The 17,093-nt window shown below is 44.8% G+C and overlaps 1 protein-coding gene across 1 annotated transcript; it reads right to left on the bottom strand.

Moving 5' to 3' along the window:
* Nucleotides 1–5,841: 5,841 nt before the first annotated feature.
* Nucleotides 5,842–7,519, bottom strand: LOC133797169 (scopoletin glucosyltransferase-like). Its single transcript, XM_062234993.1, has one exon. It carries the CDS (start codon nt 7,505–7,507, stop codon nt 6,050–6,052), a length of 1,458 nt encoding a protein of 485 aa, XP_062090977.1. The 5' UTR covers nt 7,508–7,519; the 3' UTR covers nt 5,842–6,049.
* Nucleotides 7,520–17,093: the final 9,574 nt, after the last annotated feature.

The following is a 17,093-nucleotide window of genomic DNA, read 5'->3' as shown; positions in this document are numbered from 1 at the left end:
TTAGTCGGGAGATGCAAGCAGTTCTGACTGAGTTTCAACACATTCCCAAGGAATTAGAATTGCTGAAAACCGAGGTTCAACCATTGTCGGCCATGGAAAAGAAGATGGACTACTTAGTTACCCATTTAACTCAGCTACTTCAAGCTCCGGGCAAGCCCAATAACGACACCACGGCGGCTAGTGCAGATCGGCTTCGTCGAGTGTTGGAAGGGGAAATTTCGTCAACTCCAACTCCTGTTTCATCGATGTTACCGTCTGCTCCGGTTCCGCCTGCTTCTGGATCAGCACCACCACCACCCTCGGTTCCGATGGACTCTTACTTCTCCGGTCCGAGTGTTGGGCAGGATTACCGGCCGCCTCGAATGGAGCTTCCTTTGTTCAGTGGCGATAATCCTGATGGTTGGATTTATCGAGCTGAGAGATACTTCCTGCTCACACGAATGTCTCAGCAATTGATGTTGGAAACCACCATTATGGGTTTGGATGGGGATGCTCTCACCTGGTTTCAATGGGAAAACCAACGCCGACCGATCACCTCTTGGGCAACATTGAAGAAACTCATCATCTTGCGTTTCTGAGCTGTTCTAGTCGGCTCCCTCTCCGAAGAGTTGATGTCCATTACTCAAACTACGACTGTGAAGGAAAATAGAGTTCGTTGGGAGCTCCTAGCTTCTCGGATACCAGATGTACCAGACCATATCCTCGAAGGGAGCTTCGTGCGGGGGCTCAAGGATGACATCAAAGCTGCCCTGCATATCCTCCAACCAGTGGCTTTGGCCCAGCTCATGGAGACCGCCCAATGAGTGGAAGAAGGCCATCAATTGCTGCACATGGGCCCTCAGTCGTGGCCCACTTTCCAAAGATGACTTTGAGCCCAATTACACCTTTCAGACAAACCATAAACCCATTCAGTAGTCGTTCTCTTACGCCTCCAGTCACGACATCCTCTTCTTCGGCACCGTCAATTCAGCCTCGGCCGCTTGCTCCTCCACTGCAGAAACTGCCGTTCCATCACCTCACTGATACAGAATACCAGGATAAGAAAGCCCGCGGGGTTTGTTTCAAATGTGATAAAATGTTTTTTCGAGGGCATGAGTGTTATCAGAAACTATTGCAAGTTTTACTAGTGATGGATGAGGATGATTCGAATTTACCTGAGGAGTCCCCGCTGCCATCACCTGATTTGGGGGAAACCGTGGGTACTGAAGAAACTCTAGCCACTCTATCGCTTAACTCCTTAGTGGGCATCACATCGGCACACACCATGAAGCTTGTTGGCCACATTGGGCAGCACCAGTTACTATCTTGATTGATAGTGGGGCTACCCTCAACTTCATTTCTATGGACGTGGTATCAACTACGGGTATCCCAAACACAGCTACATCATGTTATGGAGTATTGTTAGGCACCGGAGACAAGGTTAGGACATAAGAGATTTGTGCCCACGTTGAGCTGGGTTTGGGGACTTTGCGTGTGGTGACCGATTTCTTACCATTGGAGTTAGGGGGAGCATATGTGATTTTGGGCATTAAGTGGTTGGAAACCCTTGGCAATATGCAAGTCAATTGGCGCACATTAGTGATGAAGTTTGAAATGGCAGGGGTATGGGTAACCTTGCAAGGTGATCCCAGCCTGTGCAAATCGCTTATTTCGCTCAAAGCAATGATATTATCAGTGGAGAAGGAGGCTCAAGGGTTTTTGGTACATTTTGGGGCTTTGTCAATGGAGACACCACTCGAGCAGCAGCGGGTTCCCTCGGCAGTAGGCAGCATGCTTCAGGAGTTTGGGGCGGTATTTGCCATGCCCACGAGACTACCACCTAGCCGCACCCGTGAGCATGCCATTACACTTCGGCCAGGAGCGGGGCCTATTTCAATACGCCCATATCGGTATGCGCAAGTTCAAAAGGACGAGATTGAGAGGTTGGTGTCTGAGATGCTACAACCAGGTATAATTCGCCCAAGCACTAGCCCTTTTTCGAGCCCGGTGTTACTTGTCAAGAAGAAGGATGGGAGTTGGCGTTTTTGCATGGATTATAGAGCTTTGAATCAGGAAACGGTGGCTGATAAGTTTCTGATTTCGGTGATCGATGAGTTGTTAGATGAGCTTCATGGGGCTAAGATTTTCTCCAAGTTAGATTTGAAGTCAGGATATCACCAGATTCGCGTGACGGCTCGAGATGTGAAGAAGACAGCTTTTCGAACTCACGAGGGACATTACGAGTTCCTTGTCATGCCTTTTGGCCTCACAAATTCCCCAGCAACTTTCCAAGCACTTATGAACGAGGTTTTTCGCGATTACTTGAGGAAGTTTGTCCTGGTGTTTTTTTATGATATATTGGTTTATAGTGCTTCATTGGAGGAGCATGTTCAGAATCTCACCTTGGTGTTGCAGTGCCTTCAACAACATCAGTTGTACACCAATACCAAAAAGTGTATGTTTGCTCAAGAACAGGTGGAGTATCTCGGTCACATCATTTTGGCACAAGGGGTGTCGGCTGACCCGAGCAAGATCGAGGCCATGGACAGCTGGCCTGTTCCGCGGACAATCAAAGGCTTACGGGGATTTTTGGGTCTCATGGGTTACTATCGGAAGTTTGTCAAAGGCTATGGTACCATTGCGAAGCCTTTGACGGATCAGCTAAAAAAAGATGCGTTTGATTGGTCGGTTGAGGCTCAAGAAGCTTTCGGGAAGCTTAAGAAAGCCTTGTGCTCGGTTCCGGTTTTGGCGTTGCCCAATTTTTCAGAACCATTTGTGTTGGAGGCAGATGCTTCGGGAGTGGGTCTTGGGGCTGTGTTGATGCAAAATGGCAGACCAATCGCCTTTTACAGTCAAGTGTTATCATCTCAGCACGCACAAAATCTGTGTATGAGCGGGAATTGATGGCAATAATTCTTGCTATACTAAAATGGAGACCTTACCTTCTGGGGCGTAAGTTTTTGGTCAGAACGGACCAGCGAAGCATGAAATATTTGCTAGAGTAGTGGCTGGTAGCTTCGGAACATCAGAAATGGCTCACCAAAATCTTAGGATATGATTTCGACATTCAGTACAGACTTGGATTGCAGAACAAGGCCGCTGACGCCTTATCGAGGGTCCATTCCGAGATTTCTCTTGCTGCCATTTCAGTATCGAATGTACTGTCCATTCCTGATCTGAAAGCCCATGTTGCGGGGGACCCAGCGCTAGCAAAGGTGATAAAGGAGTTAGCGTTGGGGTAGCCGGGCAGGGGGTTCACTTTGGTGCAAGGGTGCCTTAAGTTTCGTGGCAGGCTTGTGCTACCGTCGTCGTCTCATTTTATTCCTCTATTGTTACAAGAATATTATTGCAGTCGTGTGGGTGGTCACTCAGGGGTCTTCAAGACATTTCAACGCCTCGCTACAGATTATATTGGCGAGGCATGCACAAGGATGTTCAGCATTTTGTGGTTGAGTGTGTCGTTTGTCAGCAGCACAAATACCTCGCCCAATCCCCAGCTAGGTTATTGCAACCCTTACCTATTCCGGAGCAAGTTTGGGACGATATTTCTATGGATTTCATTGAAGGACTGCCATTGTCGAATGGGTTTGATTCTATTTTGGTGGTAGTAGGCAGGTTGAGCAAGTTTGGACACTTTATCCCTCTTCGACATCCCTTTACAGCCGTGACAGTAGCTATAGTTTTTGTACGGGAAGTTGTTAAACTTCATGGTACTCCTCGTTCCATTGTCTCGGATAGGGACAAGATCTTTTTGAGTCTTTTTTGGAAGGAAATATTCAGATTGCAGGGGACAGCCTTGAAGCACAGTACAGCCTACCACCCTCAATCGGATGGCCAAACAGAGGTCGTTAATCGGTGTTTGGAGACTTATCTCTGCTATTTTGTTAGCGCTAAACCCAGCCAATGGGCTAAGTGGCTGCCTTGGGCAGAATATTGGTACAACACTTCGTTTCACTCCTCGGCGGGTATGACTCCATTTCGTGCCATTTATCACGCGACCCTCCCCCATTGCTTTGGTTTGAGCAAGCTAGTACCAAAGTATCCGCGGTGGAGCACAACCTTCGAGATCGGGATGCGATATTGAGTACGCTGAAACAAAATTTGCACCGGGCGTAGCAACGAATGAAGGTTCAGGCGGATCACAAGCGTAGAGATGTGCAATACAAGGTGGGAGAATTAGTTTATGTGAAGTTGCGGCCCTATCGTCAACGTACGGTAGCTAACAGGTTGAATGAAAAGTTGTCACCTCATTTTTTTGGCCCATTTCCTATTCTGGCTCGAGTTGGGGCTGCTGCCTATCGGCTTGGATTGCCTTCCGATTCCACTATACATCCGTTCTTCCACGTTTCCCTCCTTCGGGCAGCTTTGGGACCAAACCAGTAGGCTTCGTCGCTTCCTCCAGGCCTTACAGCAGACTTGGAATGGGAATTGGAACATGATTCTGTGTTGGAAGTTCGACCAGGTACCCATAAGGAGGGTCCTCAAGCTTTGATCAAGTGGAAGCACTTGCTAGATTTTGAAGCTACTTAGGACGAATTTGGGGTCATCCAAGAACAATTTCCTCATTTTCACCTTGAGGACAAGGTGAAACTTCTAGCGGGAGGTATTGATAGGCCACCTATTACTTATGTGTATGCTAGGAGGAGCAGGAGAGGCAAGAGTGGAGCAGTAGGGGATTAGTATTGTTACTGAGTTAGTTAGGTGGGTTAGGCCTTGGTGTGGCTAGGGTGCACGTTATCAAGGTAGGGAGGAGTATTAATAGAAAGAGTAGGAGTTGTAACCGAAAGGGAGAGACCAGGCTCTTGAATTTCCTGGTGTGCAATATTGATGCATTCTTTTCTTCTTTAACTCTCTCCATTTTCTCTGTTTGGCTAACAACTTGCAGGTCTAACCTATCAGCTTTCTTCAAACGGTGAAGGTATCTTCACAAGTTTTCTATATCAATGCCCAAAACCAGAAAACCATATTTCACACCAAGTTCTCTCAAGATTATTTCAAAGCGTGGTAATATATTTTTTATAATTTTTTTGACTGAATTCTCTTCTGAAACATCTTTGTCTTTTTCTTCTTATACATTTATTAAAGTAATTTGATATTTCTTGTTTGTATCTATCCATTCATAGTTTAATATACAATAAAACAGAAAGGAAAAAAAAACAAAGAGATGACAAAAAACAATAATACTTTAAACACGGTTAATAAAATCAGCTTACGTATAAAAACCATTAAAATCCAAATAATAACAATAATAGACGCCATGAAATTGATCAAAAACTAAGTTAAGAATTAGGAAGATAGATTGATAAGAAGAAAACAAACCTAACATAGGGGCATTCATCGCACTCAAAAATACTCCAAATTTAATTATCATTGATATTTTCAAATACTTAAAAATTAAAAATCTAATTAATAACAAATAATTTTTACTTTTTATTTTTTAACAATATAAAATAAATATATTTTAAAATAAAAATTAAAAATAAATCATAAAATAATTTTTTTTTCTCTTTTGTTCTCCTCATCTTAAATTAAAAGTTTTATTTATTTATTTGAGTCCTCGTCCTTCTCTTTAATTAAATTTTTTTTATTTGTTTAATATTTATTTTAAATATTCATTCTAAAATAGTTTTAATTAATATTGTAAAGGAAAAATTAAAAACGAGTTATTTGTTGATAATTCAATTTTTTATTTTTTAAGAATTTGATTATTATTTTTAAGAATTTTTTTTTTTTTTTTACAAAATATGTATTATTTGGTAGTGGCCAAAGTTCTTGGCAAAAATTGATAATTATTCTACCTATAATACTGTCAAATCAACAAACAAAATACTACATCATGAATGAATCTGTTAGTCAACTAAGTCGAAATGTAACATAAGTCTCATATTTCACTAATTCAGGTAAATTTTTAATATCACAAATCATTATCAAGGCCCGGTTAGTGGTAGTTCAGGAGCAAATATTTGCTCTTAACAAAATTATAAGTAAATTAGACAATTGACCGAATGAATGAAACAGGGTAAATTTTATCATTACAAACAGAAACATCATCCTTAGTTACAAATTCTACTTAAACTGAATCACGGGTGGCTCGAGCCAATCTCAGTTCTTCAAATAAGGCATCCAAATCCTTGTAAGACGATCCACCTTCCTGGACTGCCATTCTGCCCATTTGTGCATGTCCTCTGGCTTTCCTTCTCATTTTTTCGGCTTCATCTCCTTCCATAACTCGTCTCACCGCATTCTCTATAGCATCCCTCCTCAAAAAGTCTCCCCCATTCATCGACCATTTTTTAGCACCGACTCCGATCCCGATTCCAAGAATTTGAGTCACCAACTTCTCATTGTAAAACTGCTCTGCACCAATAGGCCATGCCACCATCGGGAGGCCGGCGCACACTCCTTCCAGCGTCGAATTCCAACCACAATGCGTCACGAATCCTCCGATTGCTTCATGACCAAGAATCACAATTTGTGGTGCCCATCGTCTTATTATCAATCCCTTTCCTTCCATTCTCTCCTCAAATCCTTCTGGTAACCACTCTTCTTTAATCCCTTCTTTTTCTTCTCTCACAACCCAAATAAATTGCTGCCTGGAACCCTCTAAAGCCAATGCGATTTCCATGAACTGTCTTTCTTCAAAATTCGTTATACTCCCAAAACAGACGTAAATAACTGAATTGGGTTTCTTGGAATCCAGCCACTTTAAGCACTCCTGTTCATCAATCGAGGATTCCATTCCCCTTTTCGTTATCATTCCTTTGTCGTTTAAGAATAATGGGCCAACGTGCCATGCCTTGATCCCCAAAACGTTCCTGTAATGATCTGCATAAGTTGGTTCTAGCTCATAGAAGCTGTTAACAAGAACCCCATAACTCCTCATTTCTACTTCATGTATATCCTTGAACAACTTTATGTATTGGGGTTCAGCATCTTCTTTATAAAAATCAGGTACTCTGCTCGCTGTGAATTCAATATCTTCTGGAAAATTGGGAATGATAAATGTTTCATATTCAGAAGATACCTTTTTATGAGGCTCATGTCGTAACACACAAAAGGAAGCGCACAGAGCAAAATAAGAAGTTCCATGAAAGATGAGCCTGGGAATACCAAACATCGCAGCAACATCTGTAGCCCAAGGGAAGAACATATCAGCCACTAGACCATCTGGACGGTGTTGCTCTAAAAGCTGTTCGATTTGTGGCCCAAGCATGCCAATAGCTTTAAAGAATTTTCCAGCCATTTCAGGTGTTGTAGCCATGTGTAAACTTTCCACCTCTTTTGGGAGTCCGACCTCATTAGTGGGAATTTGAATCGTGAGAACGTCGATTTGAGTACCTGATGAAGCCGAGTTTTGATTGACTGCTTCGGATAGAAGTGGTACAAAGTGAGGGGTTATGATAATGGTTGACCTCATGCCACGCGAAGCAAAAAGCTTGGCCATGTCTATGGCTGGAATTATATGACCTTGAGCCATTAAGGGGAAGAAAAATACATGGAGCTGGTGTTGATGTGTTTCAATTTCCATTAGATCAGAAGATTTGGCTACGACCAGTACAACAGCTGGTCGGGGGAAGGACATCTTACATCGACCATGATAGGAGGAAAGGCACTCCTTTCGTACAAAGGATAGCTAATGCCGAAACCCCAAGCAAATTCAAGATGCCCACGCTCCCAAACTTTGACGGATATGGGGACCCAGTGTCCCATGTCAACAAGTTCAAAATTTAGATGGACATTCAGAAAGTGTCCGAAGACGCTCGGTGCAGGATCTTCCCTGCAACACTTTCTGAAGCTACGCAGGAATGGTTTTTTAAGTTCCCTCCTGCAAGCATAGTTTCCTGGGAAATGTTCGTAAGGGAGTTCTACGGACAGTTCTATGCAGGTCATGTGCATCTGACCGAGGCAAACCAGTTGGTTGAAATTCGCCAGCAGGATGGGGAGTCAGTGAAGGACTACATCCAGCGTTTTATGTGAGCAGCAGCTGGAGCGAAGACGGTCGGGGACGAAGGCAAGATGATGGCCATAACTGCAGGAGTGAAACGCCATTCTCCCCTCTGGAAGAGTCTCCGAAAGGAAGGGGTGAGAACTACCCAAGAATTTTTGGACCGAGCTGATCGCTATATCAAGCTTGAAGAAGCCATTGCCGATGATGGAAAGCCCTCAGGCAAGGATAAGAAGGCTTCCGAACCCGCCAAAGCCGCCAGTGGGTCCAAACCTAATGGCAACGGCAAAGGCAACGGGAACGGCAACGGTAGTGGAAAGAATGGTGGAAAACGGCCGTATAATGAGCCTTCCACCTCCGACAACAAACGAGCCAAGGGTAATCGTTATGAACCTCGGTTCACTAACTACACTGCCCTCGTTGAGTCTCGGGGAGAGGTTTATCAGGCCACAAGTTCGAGTGTGCCTTACAAAAAACCTGGCCCCATTCGAAAGGACATTTTGAAAAGAGACACTACCAAGTTCTGTCGTTATCATAACGACTATGGACATGACACTAATGAATGCAACCAGTTAAAAGACGAGATTGAATTCCTTATTAGACAAGGATATTTGAGAAGGTACATACGGGCCTCGGGAAATTCCCAACGAGAAGCTCCGGGTAGCAACGAGCAGGCGCCCACGCGCCAACGCTCGCCACCCTTGCAGCCTGCCCCCGTGGCTGGCACATTATTAACCATCTGTGGAGGCCCACACCTTGCGGGAACTAGCGGAAAGGCCAAGGAACGATATGCTCGAACCCTGCGCCACGACCAGGACATCGAGATGATGAATGTGGAGGACCGCGCTCCTAAGAAAGCTAGGTCAGAGGAAAGTGAGATAACCTTCTCTGATGGCGATGCCCAGCATGTCCGTTTCCCACATTCTGATCCGCTGGACGTGGATATCCAGATGGCTAACATGATGGTGAAGAGAGTGCTAGTCGATACAGGAAGCTCAGTGAATATCCTGTATAAGTCTTCTCTGGAACGCATGAAACTGTCCGTCAAGGACTTGGAGCCTTGCAACCAAACGATATACGGCTTCTCTGGGGAAGGACTCGCCCCCACAGGATTAATCAAACTCCCAGTGACGGCAGGTACAACGCCTGCTACAAGGACATTACTCGCCACTTTTGTAGTGGTCGATTGTCCTTCGGCGTACAATGCCGTCATTGGAAGGCCTATACTGGTTGATCTACGGGCCGTCATCTCTATGTGGCACTTGGCCATGAAGTTCCCAACAGATGCAGGGGCAGAATGCGTGCTGGGGAACCAGAGGGAAGCCAGAGAATGCTACAACGCCTCGATCACAAAGGCAAAGAAAGGCACTCCCTCTGATAGGTTGCAGATGGCAGTAGACACACCAGCCCAATCCGGTGATGAAGTCACCAAATAGGGTGTTGCCCAAAGTGAGGATGAAGATTTAGATCCTCGCTTTGGGGATTTCGAAGAAAATGTTGGACCCGTCGAGGACCTGGAGGAGGTCCAACTCGACAAAGAAGACCCAACCAGAGTTGTAAAGGTTGGAAAAAACTTAGAGCCTACCACGAAGCACGTGCTGGTGGAATTCTTGCGAAAGAACAAGGAGGTTTTCGCCTGGTCGCATAAGGACATGTTAGGATAGATCCTGCAGTAATCAGCCATGTTCTGAATGTAAACAACACCTTTCCACCCGTGCAACAAAAAAGAAGGATGCTCGATAAAGACAGATCACAAGCCTTAAAAGAAAAAGTCGAAAGGCTAAAGGAGAATGGGTTCATCCGGGTGGAATTTTACCCATCGTGGGTCTCCAATCCTGTGCTGGTCCCCAAGCCTAACGGCAAGTGGCGAACCTGTGTAGATTTTACAGACCTCAATAAGGCCTACCCAAAGGACTGCTTCCCGCTCCCAAGGATCGACCAGCTGGTCGATGCAACTGCAGGACATGAGATCCTCTCATTCATGGACGCATATTCAAGCTACAACCAGACTAGCATGCATCCCCCTGATGAGGATCACACCAGCTTTCAGACCGATACGGGCTTATACTATTACAAAGTAATTCCCTACGGACTGAAAAACGCGGGTGCGACTTACCAACGGCTTGTCAACCACATGTTTAAGGAGCTAATCGGTGTAAACATGGAGGTATACATGGACGACATGCTGGTAAAGTCTAAGAAGGCAGAAGGACATGTGAGGGATTTACAAGAGTGCTTTGATGTGTTAAACAAGTATCAGATGAAGTTGAATCCCCTCAAGTGTTCCTTTGGAGTCGGATCAAGGAAGTTTTTGGGGTTTATCGTAAATTCAAGAGGAATCGAGGCCAACCCTGACAAGATAAAAGCCCTGATCGACATGAAGTCGCCAGGAAGGATCAAAGATGTACAAAGTTTAACCGGGAGGATCGCAGCCCTAAGTAGATTCATTTCGAAATCGACAGACAAGTGTGTTCCTTTTTTCAATCTACTTAGGGGGAATAAGAAGTTTGAATGGACAGAAGACTGCGAGCAGGCGTTCCAGACCTTAAAGGCTCATATGGCACAACCTCCCATCTTGTCAAAGCCGATCGAAGGAGAAACTTTGTTTATTTATCTGGCGATTAGTGAAGTTGCTGCTAGCGCGGTACTTGTACGGGAGGAAGAAGGCGTACAGAAAGCAGTCTACTATGTCGGCAAGAGGCTGATTGGTGCAGAATTAAGATATCCGCCAATCGAAAGGTTAGCATATTGCTTAATTCTAGCCTCTAGGAAGTTACGCCCTTACTTCCAAGCCCACCCTATCACAGTTCTAACTGACCAGCCCCTTCGGCAAGTCCTCCAAAAACCTGAGGTGGCTGGGCGATTGTTAAAATGGGCAGTCGAACTAGGGCAGTTCGATATAACTTATTCACCGCGAGCAGCAGTAAAGGGACAAGTCTTGGCCGACCTTATTGCAGAGTTCACCGAACTCCCGAACAGTGAGCAGTACGAACAGCCTGAAGTGCCCATGCCTCAAGATAAAACTCCTTCGTGGAAGCTATTCACGGATGGTTCCTCCAACGAATCCCACGCTGGAGCGGGAGTGATATTGATAACGCCGGAAGGGCATCGATTTCACTGCGCCATCAGGTTCGACTTCACCGCATCAAATAATGAAGCGGAATATGAAGCACTCCTCGCTGGATTGAGAATGGAAAAAGATATGAGCATAAAGACGCTCCATATCTACAGTGATTCACAGCTGGTGGTGAATCAGGTCCTAGGGGAATATCAAGCGCGAGGTTTGAAAATGGTGGCCTACTTAAATAAAACAAAAGACCTGCTAGCCCAGTTCACAAAGTACACCCTCCAGCAAATCCCGCGGGATCAGAATTCAAACGCAAACGCCTTAGCCAAACTCGCAAGCGCGAAGGATGCTGACACTTTGGGCATTGTGCCAGTAGAAAGACTGAGTAAGCCGAGCATACAAGCAGCTGAGTCCAATATGGAGATTCGGATGGAGGATACATGGATGGCGCCTTCTGGCCAACGATGAGCGAGGATTCAATGGAGTTTGTACGAAGATGTGATAAATGTCGAAGGTTCTCCAAGATTCCACGAGCAGCTTCGAACGAATTGAAACAAATGCAAAGTCCATGGCCTTTTGCATTATGGGGAATAGATTTGATTGGATCCCTACCTACAGGGAAAGGCGGAGTAAAATACGCAGTTATGGCAGTTGATTACTTCACCAAATGGGCCGAAGATGAATCACTCGCAACTATCACGACCAACAAAGTTCTCAACTTTGTTATCAAGAACATTGTCTGTCGGTATGGTTTGCCCAGAAAAATAGTTTCAGACAATGGGACCCAGTTTGACAACGACTTATTCACCGATTTCTGCGAAAGACATTGAGTTATTAAAAGCTTTTCTTCAGTTGCACACCCCCAGGCAAATGGGCAGGTCGAAGCTGTGAATAAAACTCTTAAAGACACCCTGAAGAAAAGACTTGAGGAAGCTAAAGGAGCGTGGCCAGAGCAGCTGCCTGAAGTCCTCTGGTCGTATAGAACATCTCACTGAACAGCGACAGGACATACTCCATTTTCCTTAGCCTATGGATATGAAGCTATGTTGCCTGTCGAGTTAGATCCCCCCTCACATCGGCGTTTAACTTACGACCAGGATCAGAACAGCCAGCTAATGATGGAGTCCCTAGACTCAATTGATGAGATCCGAGAGAAATCTCAACTCCGAGTTGCTGCATACCAGCAAAAAGTCGCCCAGTACTTTAACTCCAAAGTTAAAGAAAGAAAATTCAACGTCGGTGACTTAGTGTTACGACGAGTTTTCTTAAATACCCGCGACCCTACTGCTGAAGTGCTCGGACCTAATTGGGAAGGACCTTACCAGATTGAAGAAGTCCTTCATCCAAGAACCTACAAACTTGCACGCTTAAACGGAGATCTCGTTCCACGCTATTGGAATGGAGAACACCTGCGCAAGTATTATCAGTGAACAGTCCTTTTTAAAGGACTGGCTTGTATTAAATTTCAATTTTTACAAGTTTTGCAAAGAGGGTTAGCCACGTTGTATGGCTAACTTCTCGTATATGTAAGGTTCTATTATAGAATCACTCATAAAGACATGTTTAGTCCATTTTTAATACGAGATTATAAGGGACTGTGTGCAGCCAGTCATTTTTGCCAACCATTGTGAATCTATATTTACAAGTATTTGTTCATTACGTGTGTTGTTTTGCTGTATTACAAAATATCATTTTTTACACGAACAGGAATGTTCGAACAAGCCATGGTCAGGGCAAGTGACCAAGGACCTAAAGCTCCTCGATCACTTGGGGGGCATATAAGGCACATCGATAGCAAAGCATACTCGCAAGGTATGTAAACACATGAACAAAATGAGTGAAAGCATGCCACAGTACTTAGAGTATTTTTCAAAATTTATGTTTTGTTAAATCATGCCAAAGTACTATGCTAAGTTCGGTCATACGGACAAATGTTATAATAAATAAAAATATTATAGCATCAAGATTTAAGCTTTTACACCGCAAGCATCGCTGCTTGGATGTAACTGTTCAAGTAAAAGAAAAAAGATTTACTGCCCGTGCAGCAAAGTTTAAAACAAAAATATATTGTCTTTACATCACGACCCGTGGGTCGTGTTGCCAAAAAGAAAGAAAAAATAAGGGAAAAAGTTTAAGAGGCATTTGGGGCTGGAGGGTCCTGAGCAGCATCCTGGTTGCTCGCGTCCTCAACAACTTCTTCTTCTTCTACACCAACAATGCTTGGAGAAGCAGGGATCCTCGATCTTGCCTCCTCTTCGGCCAGTTGGGCAGTGCAGCGAGCCAACTCAGCAGTCCTGACTTCCTCCGAAAGATAGCTAAAGTCCGCACCCTGATTATGTTTCCAGAAGTTGTAGAAACATCGGAGCGTCGTCCTCTTGTACTTTTCCAGATTTTTGGAGTTTTCAAGCTCCAGCTGCTTCACCTTGCCTCCAAGAGTGACAATAGCCTCATCCTTGGATTTGAATGTCTCTTCCAAATGCTTGATTTCGCGAAGGTGGGTTTGGCTGGAATCTCGATACTGTTGCCTCGACTTTATCGTGGCCTCCTTCACAGCTTCAGCCTCCGACAGCTTTGTCACTGCAGCATCCCTCTCTCGAACCATTGCCTCCAACTCCTTGGCGTGCCTAGCTTCTGCAGCCGAAAGCTCTTCGGCTGCCTTCACCTGATACCTCTCAATGGCCTTTGCCCGAGCCTGGTCGATGGAGGCTTGGGCACGGGTGCAGGCAGTGGTAGCAGAATGCAAGGCCTGTGCATAAAATAAAAAGTTAGAGCCTGACATGAAGAATAAGAAATGGAGAAGTACTCACGATGGAGATTTTGTTTAGGGTCTTGTTCAGAACCTGGTCGACCCCCATGTTTTCAGCCTCGACCATTGCACCCTTGACACGGTCACTTTTGCCGATCCGTTCAAGGCGATCCTTGGCTGATCGAAGGGCACAGCTCATGAGTTTGGCCCCGAGAGCCTCTTCGCGAGTAATTTCCTCTCTGGCGGGCGTAGCCGGAGGATTAGGCGGGGCAAGAGGGGTCTGCTTCTCAGAAGGAGCTGGTGGATGAGTTTGCCCAGTTGGCGCGTCCTTAGGAATGTAACGCCCCAACTCCAGGGACCGCTATAGTGAACATTGCAAACAGTGATAAACTCGCTAACCGAGTCATTTGGCCATAAATGTGTAACTAAGTATGATTAGCGGTTTAGGGTTAAAAACTTTGGTTAAGGTATAACGTTTCACTAGAACGTTTACTGTATACATTGGGATCCCAAAAATATAATTTCAGAGTTCATTACAAAAGGTTATTTACATCAAGCCGATCTAGGCGGCAAAACAGGGTTCAACCCTAGTTCCACTTTCAAACCTCGCCCAAGTATTGGTCGAGCAGCTGCATATGTACACGTCATCACCTAAGCTCTCCAACTCAAAGATGGTCCAGCTTTCCCTTTTCCTTTACCTGCACCACAAGGCACCCGTGAGCCGAAGCCCAGCAAGAAAACTCATATGCTCATAAACAGTCATATCATGATATCGAATCATATCTGGCATGCCTAGCTATCATAGCTCTATTCAGCATGCAAATGAGTTCAAACAGATGCTGGGGTATCCAGGATAAGAAATCCTGGCCTTCTGATTGGAGGACTATCAAGTCACTCCTAATCAGATGAGTGACTGCCAAACAAGTCACCAACCAAATGGAAGAGTGGCTGCTAGGTTAGGCACTAGCCTTCAAGCGCTTATGATATTCATCAAGTGAGTGTCGCAACACTTGAGGTTCTGATAAACCACGCTGAGTGACCGACAAGCGAGTCACTAATTCAAATGGAAGGGTGGCTGTTGGGTAAGCCTCTAACCTTCAATAGGTTCTGGTAACCATACTGAGTGACTGCCATGCAAGTCACTAATTCAAATGGAAGGGTGGCTGTTGGGTAAGCCTCTAACCTTCAATAGGTTCTGGTAAACCTTACTGAGTGACTGACAAGCACGTCACTAATTCAAATGGGAGAGTGGCTGCTGAGTAAGCCACTAGCCTCCAAGCGCTTATTTCATTCATCGACCCTCGGGGTCGGTCTGGCATTAATGCTCTTTGAGTCATTCAATGCTGATAGTCAAATAGACCTCATCTTTGATGGCTTGCGTGATACATGCTAAGACCATTCTGACTAATGAGTCAGTACAACATGACTAGTGCCCAGTACCATTGCCTAACCTGACTAATGAGTCACAGCTTCACAATTGATACTAGCACCCTTGCCAAATCTGACTAATTAGTCAGTACCATGCACAGGTAAGCAATGCTATCAATGTGTATCATATGCCAATTATCCAAGAATAGGGCATTCAGCATGCTTACTAAACAGTTACTGGCATAATTATGATCATGCACAAACTCAGAGACGCAAACTCTGACCAATCTCATGTTCATCATTCATGGCATGCCCTAATCACATGTTTCTCGTGCATCACATGCATCACACTTAATCATCCAGCATGCCTCAATAACCATATGCAAATGGGCAAGATTGCCAAGCATTCATTATGCTATCAATGTTTACATTTAAACATTCAACATGCATCAATCATAACCATGCATGTCACATATGGGGTGCAGTTTTCTTACCTTTGGTCCAAGCACAGGTTACCAACAAATGAGCCACACGCACGATCCTGATCCAAGCCTCTAGTGTTAACCTAGTCACAACCACAAATGGTGATCCAATGAGTTCAAGTTCTAAAACCAACCCTTGAACTAAAACTTAGCCTCCAAGACATCAATCCTCACTAACCCGGATAGTAGGAATGATCCCGAGGCCTAAAACCATGTTTCCGGGGTCAAAACACCCAAACGGGCTCAAAAGCCTGCTTGAGCCGCGGCCCTGGCACCCTGAGCCGCGGCCCCCAGCACCACCAGAAGCAAGCGCCGCGGCGCCCAGCAAGGCAAAACTGGGGCACCTGCTTCATCGAGCAAGGACCGCTGCCCAACTTCGGGGCAGCCATTTTCCCTTCGTTTTAACCTTTTAAAACCTCCCAAAAACATGTCTAAACATTCCCAAATCATTAAATCAAAGTTCCCAAACTCCCCAATGGTCCAAAACCACCAAAACCCAAGGTTCAAACAAACTAGAAACCCAAGGATTCACAAAGTCCAATTCAAGCTTAAAGACTTTTATAAACTTAAAACTTAAACTTGAATTACCTCCGATTGAGTTGTTTCCAGTTAAATCCTCCGGCTAATAAGCTTCTAATTCTCCTTAGGATTGCTATGCCTCGATCCTCGCTTGATTCCGAGTCCTAGAAGTCAAGATACCTTCGAAAATGCGATCGGGAACGAAAAGGGAACTTTAGGGAGAGAGAACGTACAGATCGTTCTTTTTATTTCTTAAAAGGTTACTTCAAGCTTAAGTAGCTTCCAATAAAACCTAATGCTCGGGGTCCCGAAAACACCCCCGGGGACATTATAGTCAAAACTTCCAGAATTTCCCCCTGGTCTTACTAACTCCCAATTTATCACCAAATGTTACTTCCCAGTACCCAATAACCTGGTAATGCTACAAATACCCCTTGACTTACTCCAAGTCAAGCTTAAATCCCGTTGTGACTTTCCCACTAGCTTACCTCCTAGGATCGTCTTGTGCTGGGTAACCCTGGCATAACCAGATAATAACAAAGCACCACGCCCATTTCACATATACGCCAAAAATGCCCGAAATGGCCAAAATATGAAAATCACCCAATTAATCACAAATGGGTTCACATGCATATTTAATACACCTAAACATGCATATTATTATTAAATAGCATAATAAAGCAGTTATGGCCCTCCCGGCCTCCTAATCAAGGTCCCAAACCTTATTAGGGAATTTGGGGCATTACAACTATCCCCTCCTTACAGAAATTTCGTCCTCGAAATTTATCTGAACAGCCCGGAATAAGAATTCCGCACAGCTGATTCCAGTTCCCAGGTCGTTCTCTTGACCTCACTGTTTCTGCAACATACCTTAGATCAAGGTACACTTTGTTCCCCAGAACCTCATAACTCAACTTATGAGTTCTTTCAACCCATGTCCACTGCATGGAAATGCATAACACAATGTACAACCATCAGACCCAAAAC

This window comes from Humulus lupulus, chromosome 1, assembly GCF_963169125.1.
Source record: "Humulus lupulus chromosome 1, drHumLupu1.1, whole genome shotgun sequence".
NCBI classification, from domain to species: domain Eukaryota; kingdom Viridiplantae; phylum Streptophyta; class Magnoliopsida; order Rosales; family Cannabaceae; genus Humulus; species Humulus lupulus.
This window is presented reverse-complemented; position numbering and strand designations above follow the sequence as displayed.

Coding starts and splice junctions, on each gene's coding strand:
- LOC133797169 (XM_062234993.1), bottom strand. CDS start 7,507: ATGGAAATTGAAACACATCAACACCAGCTCCATGTATTTTTCTTCCCC.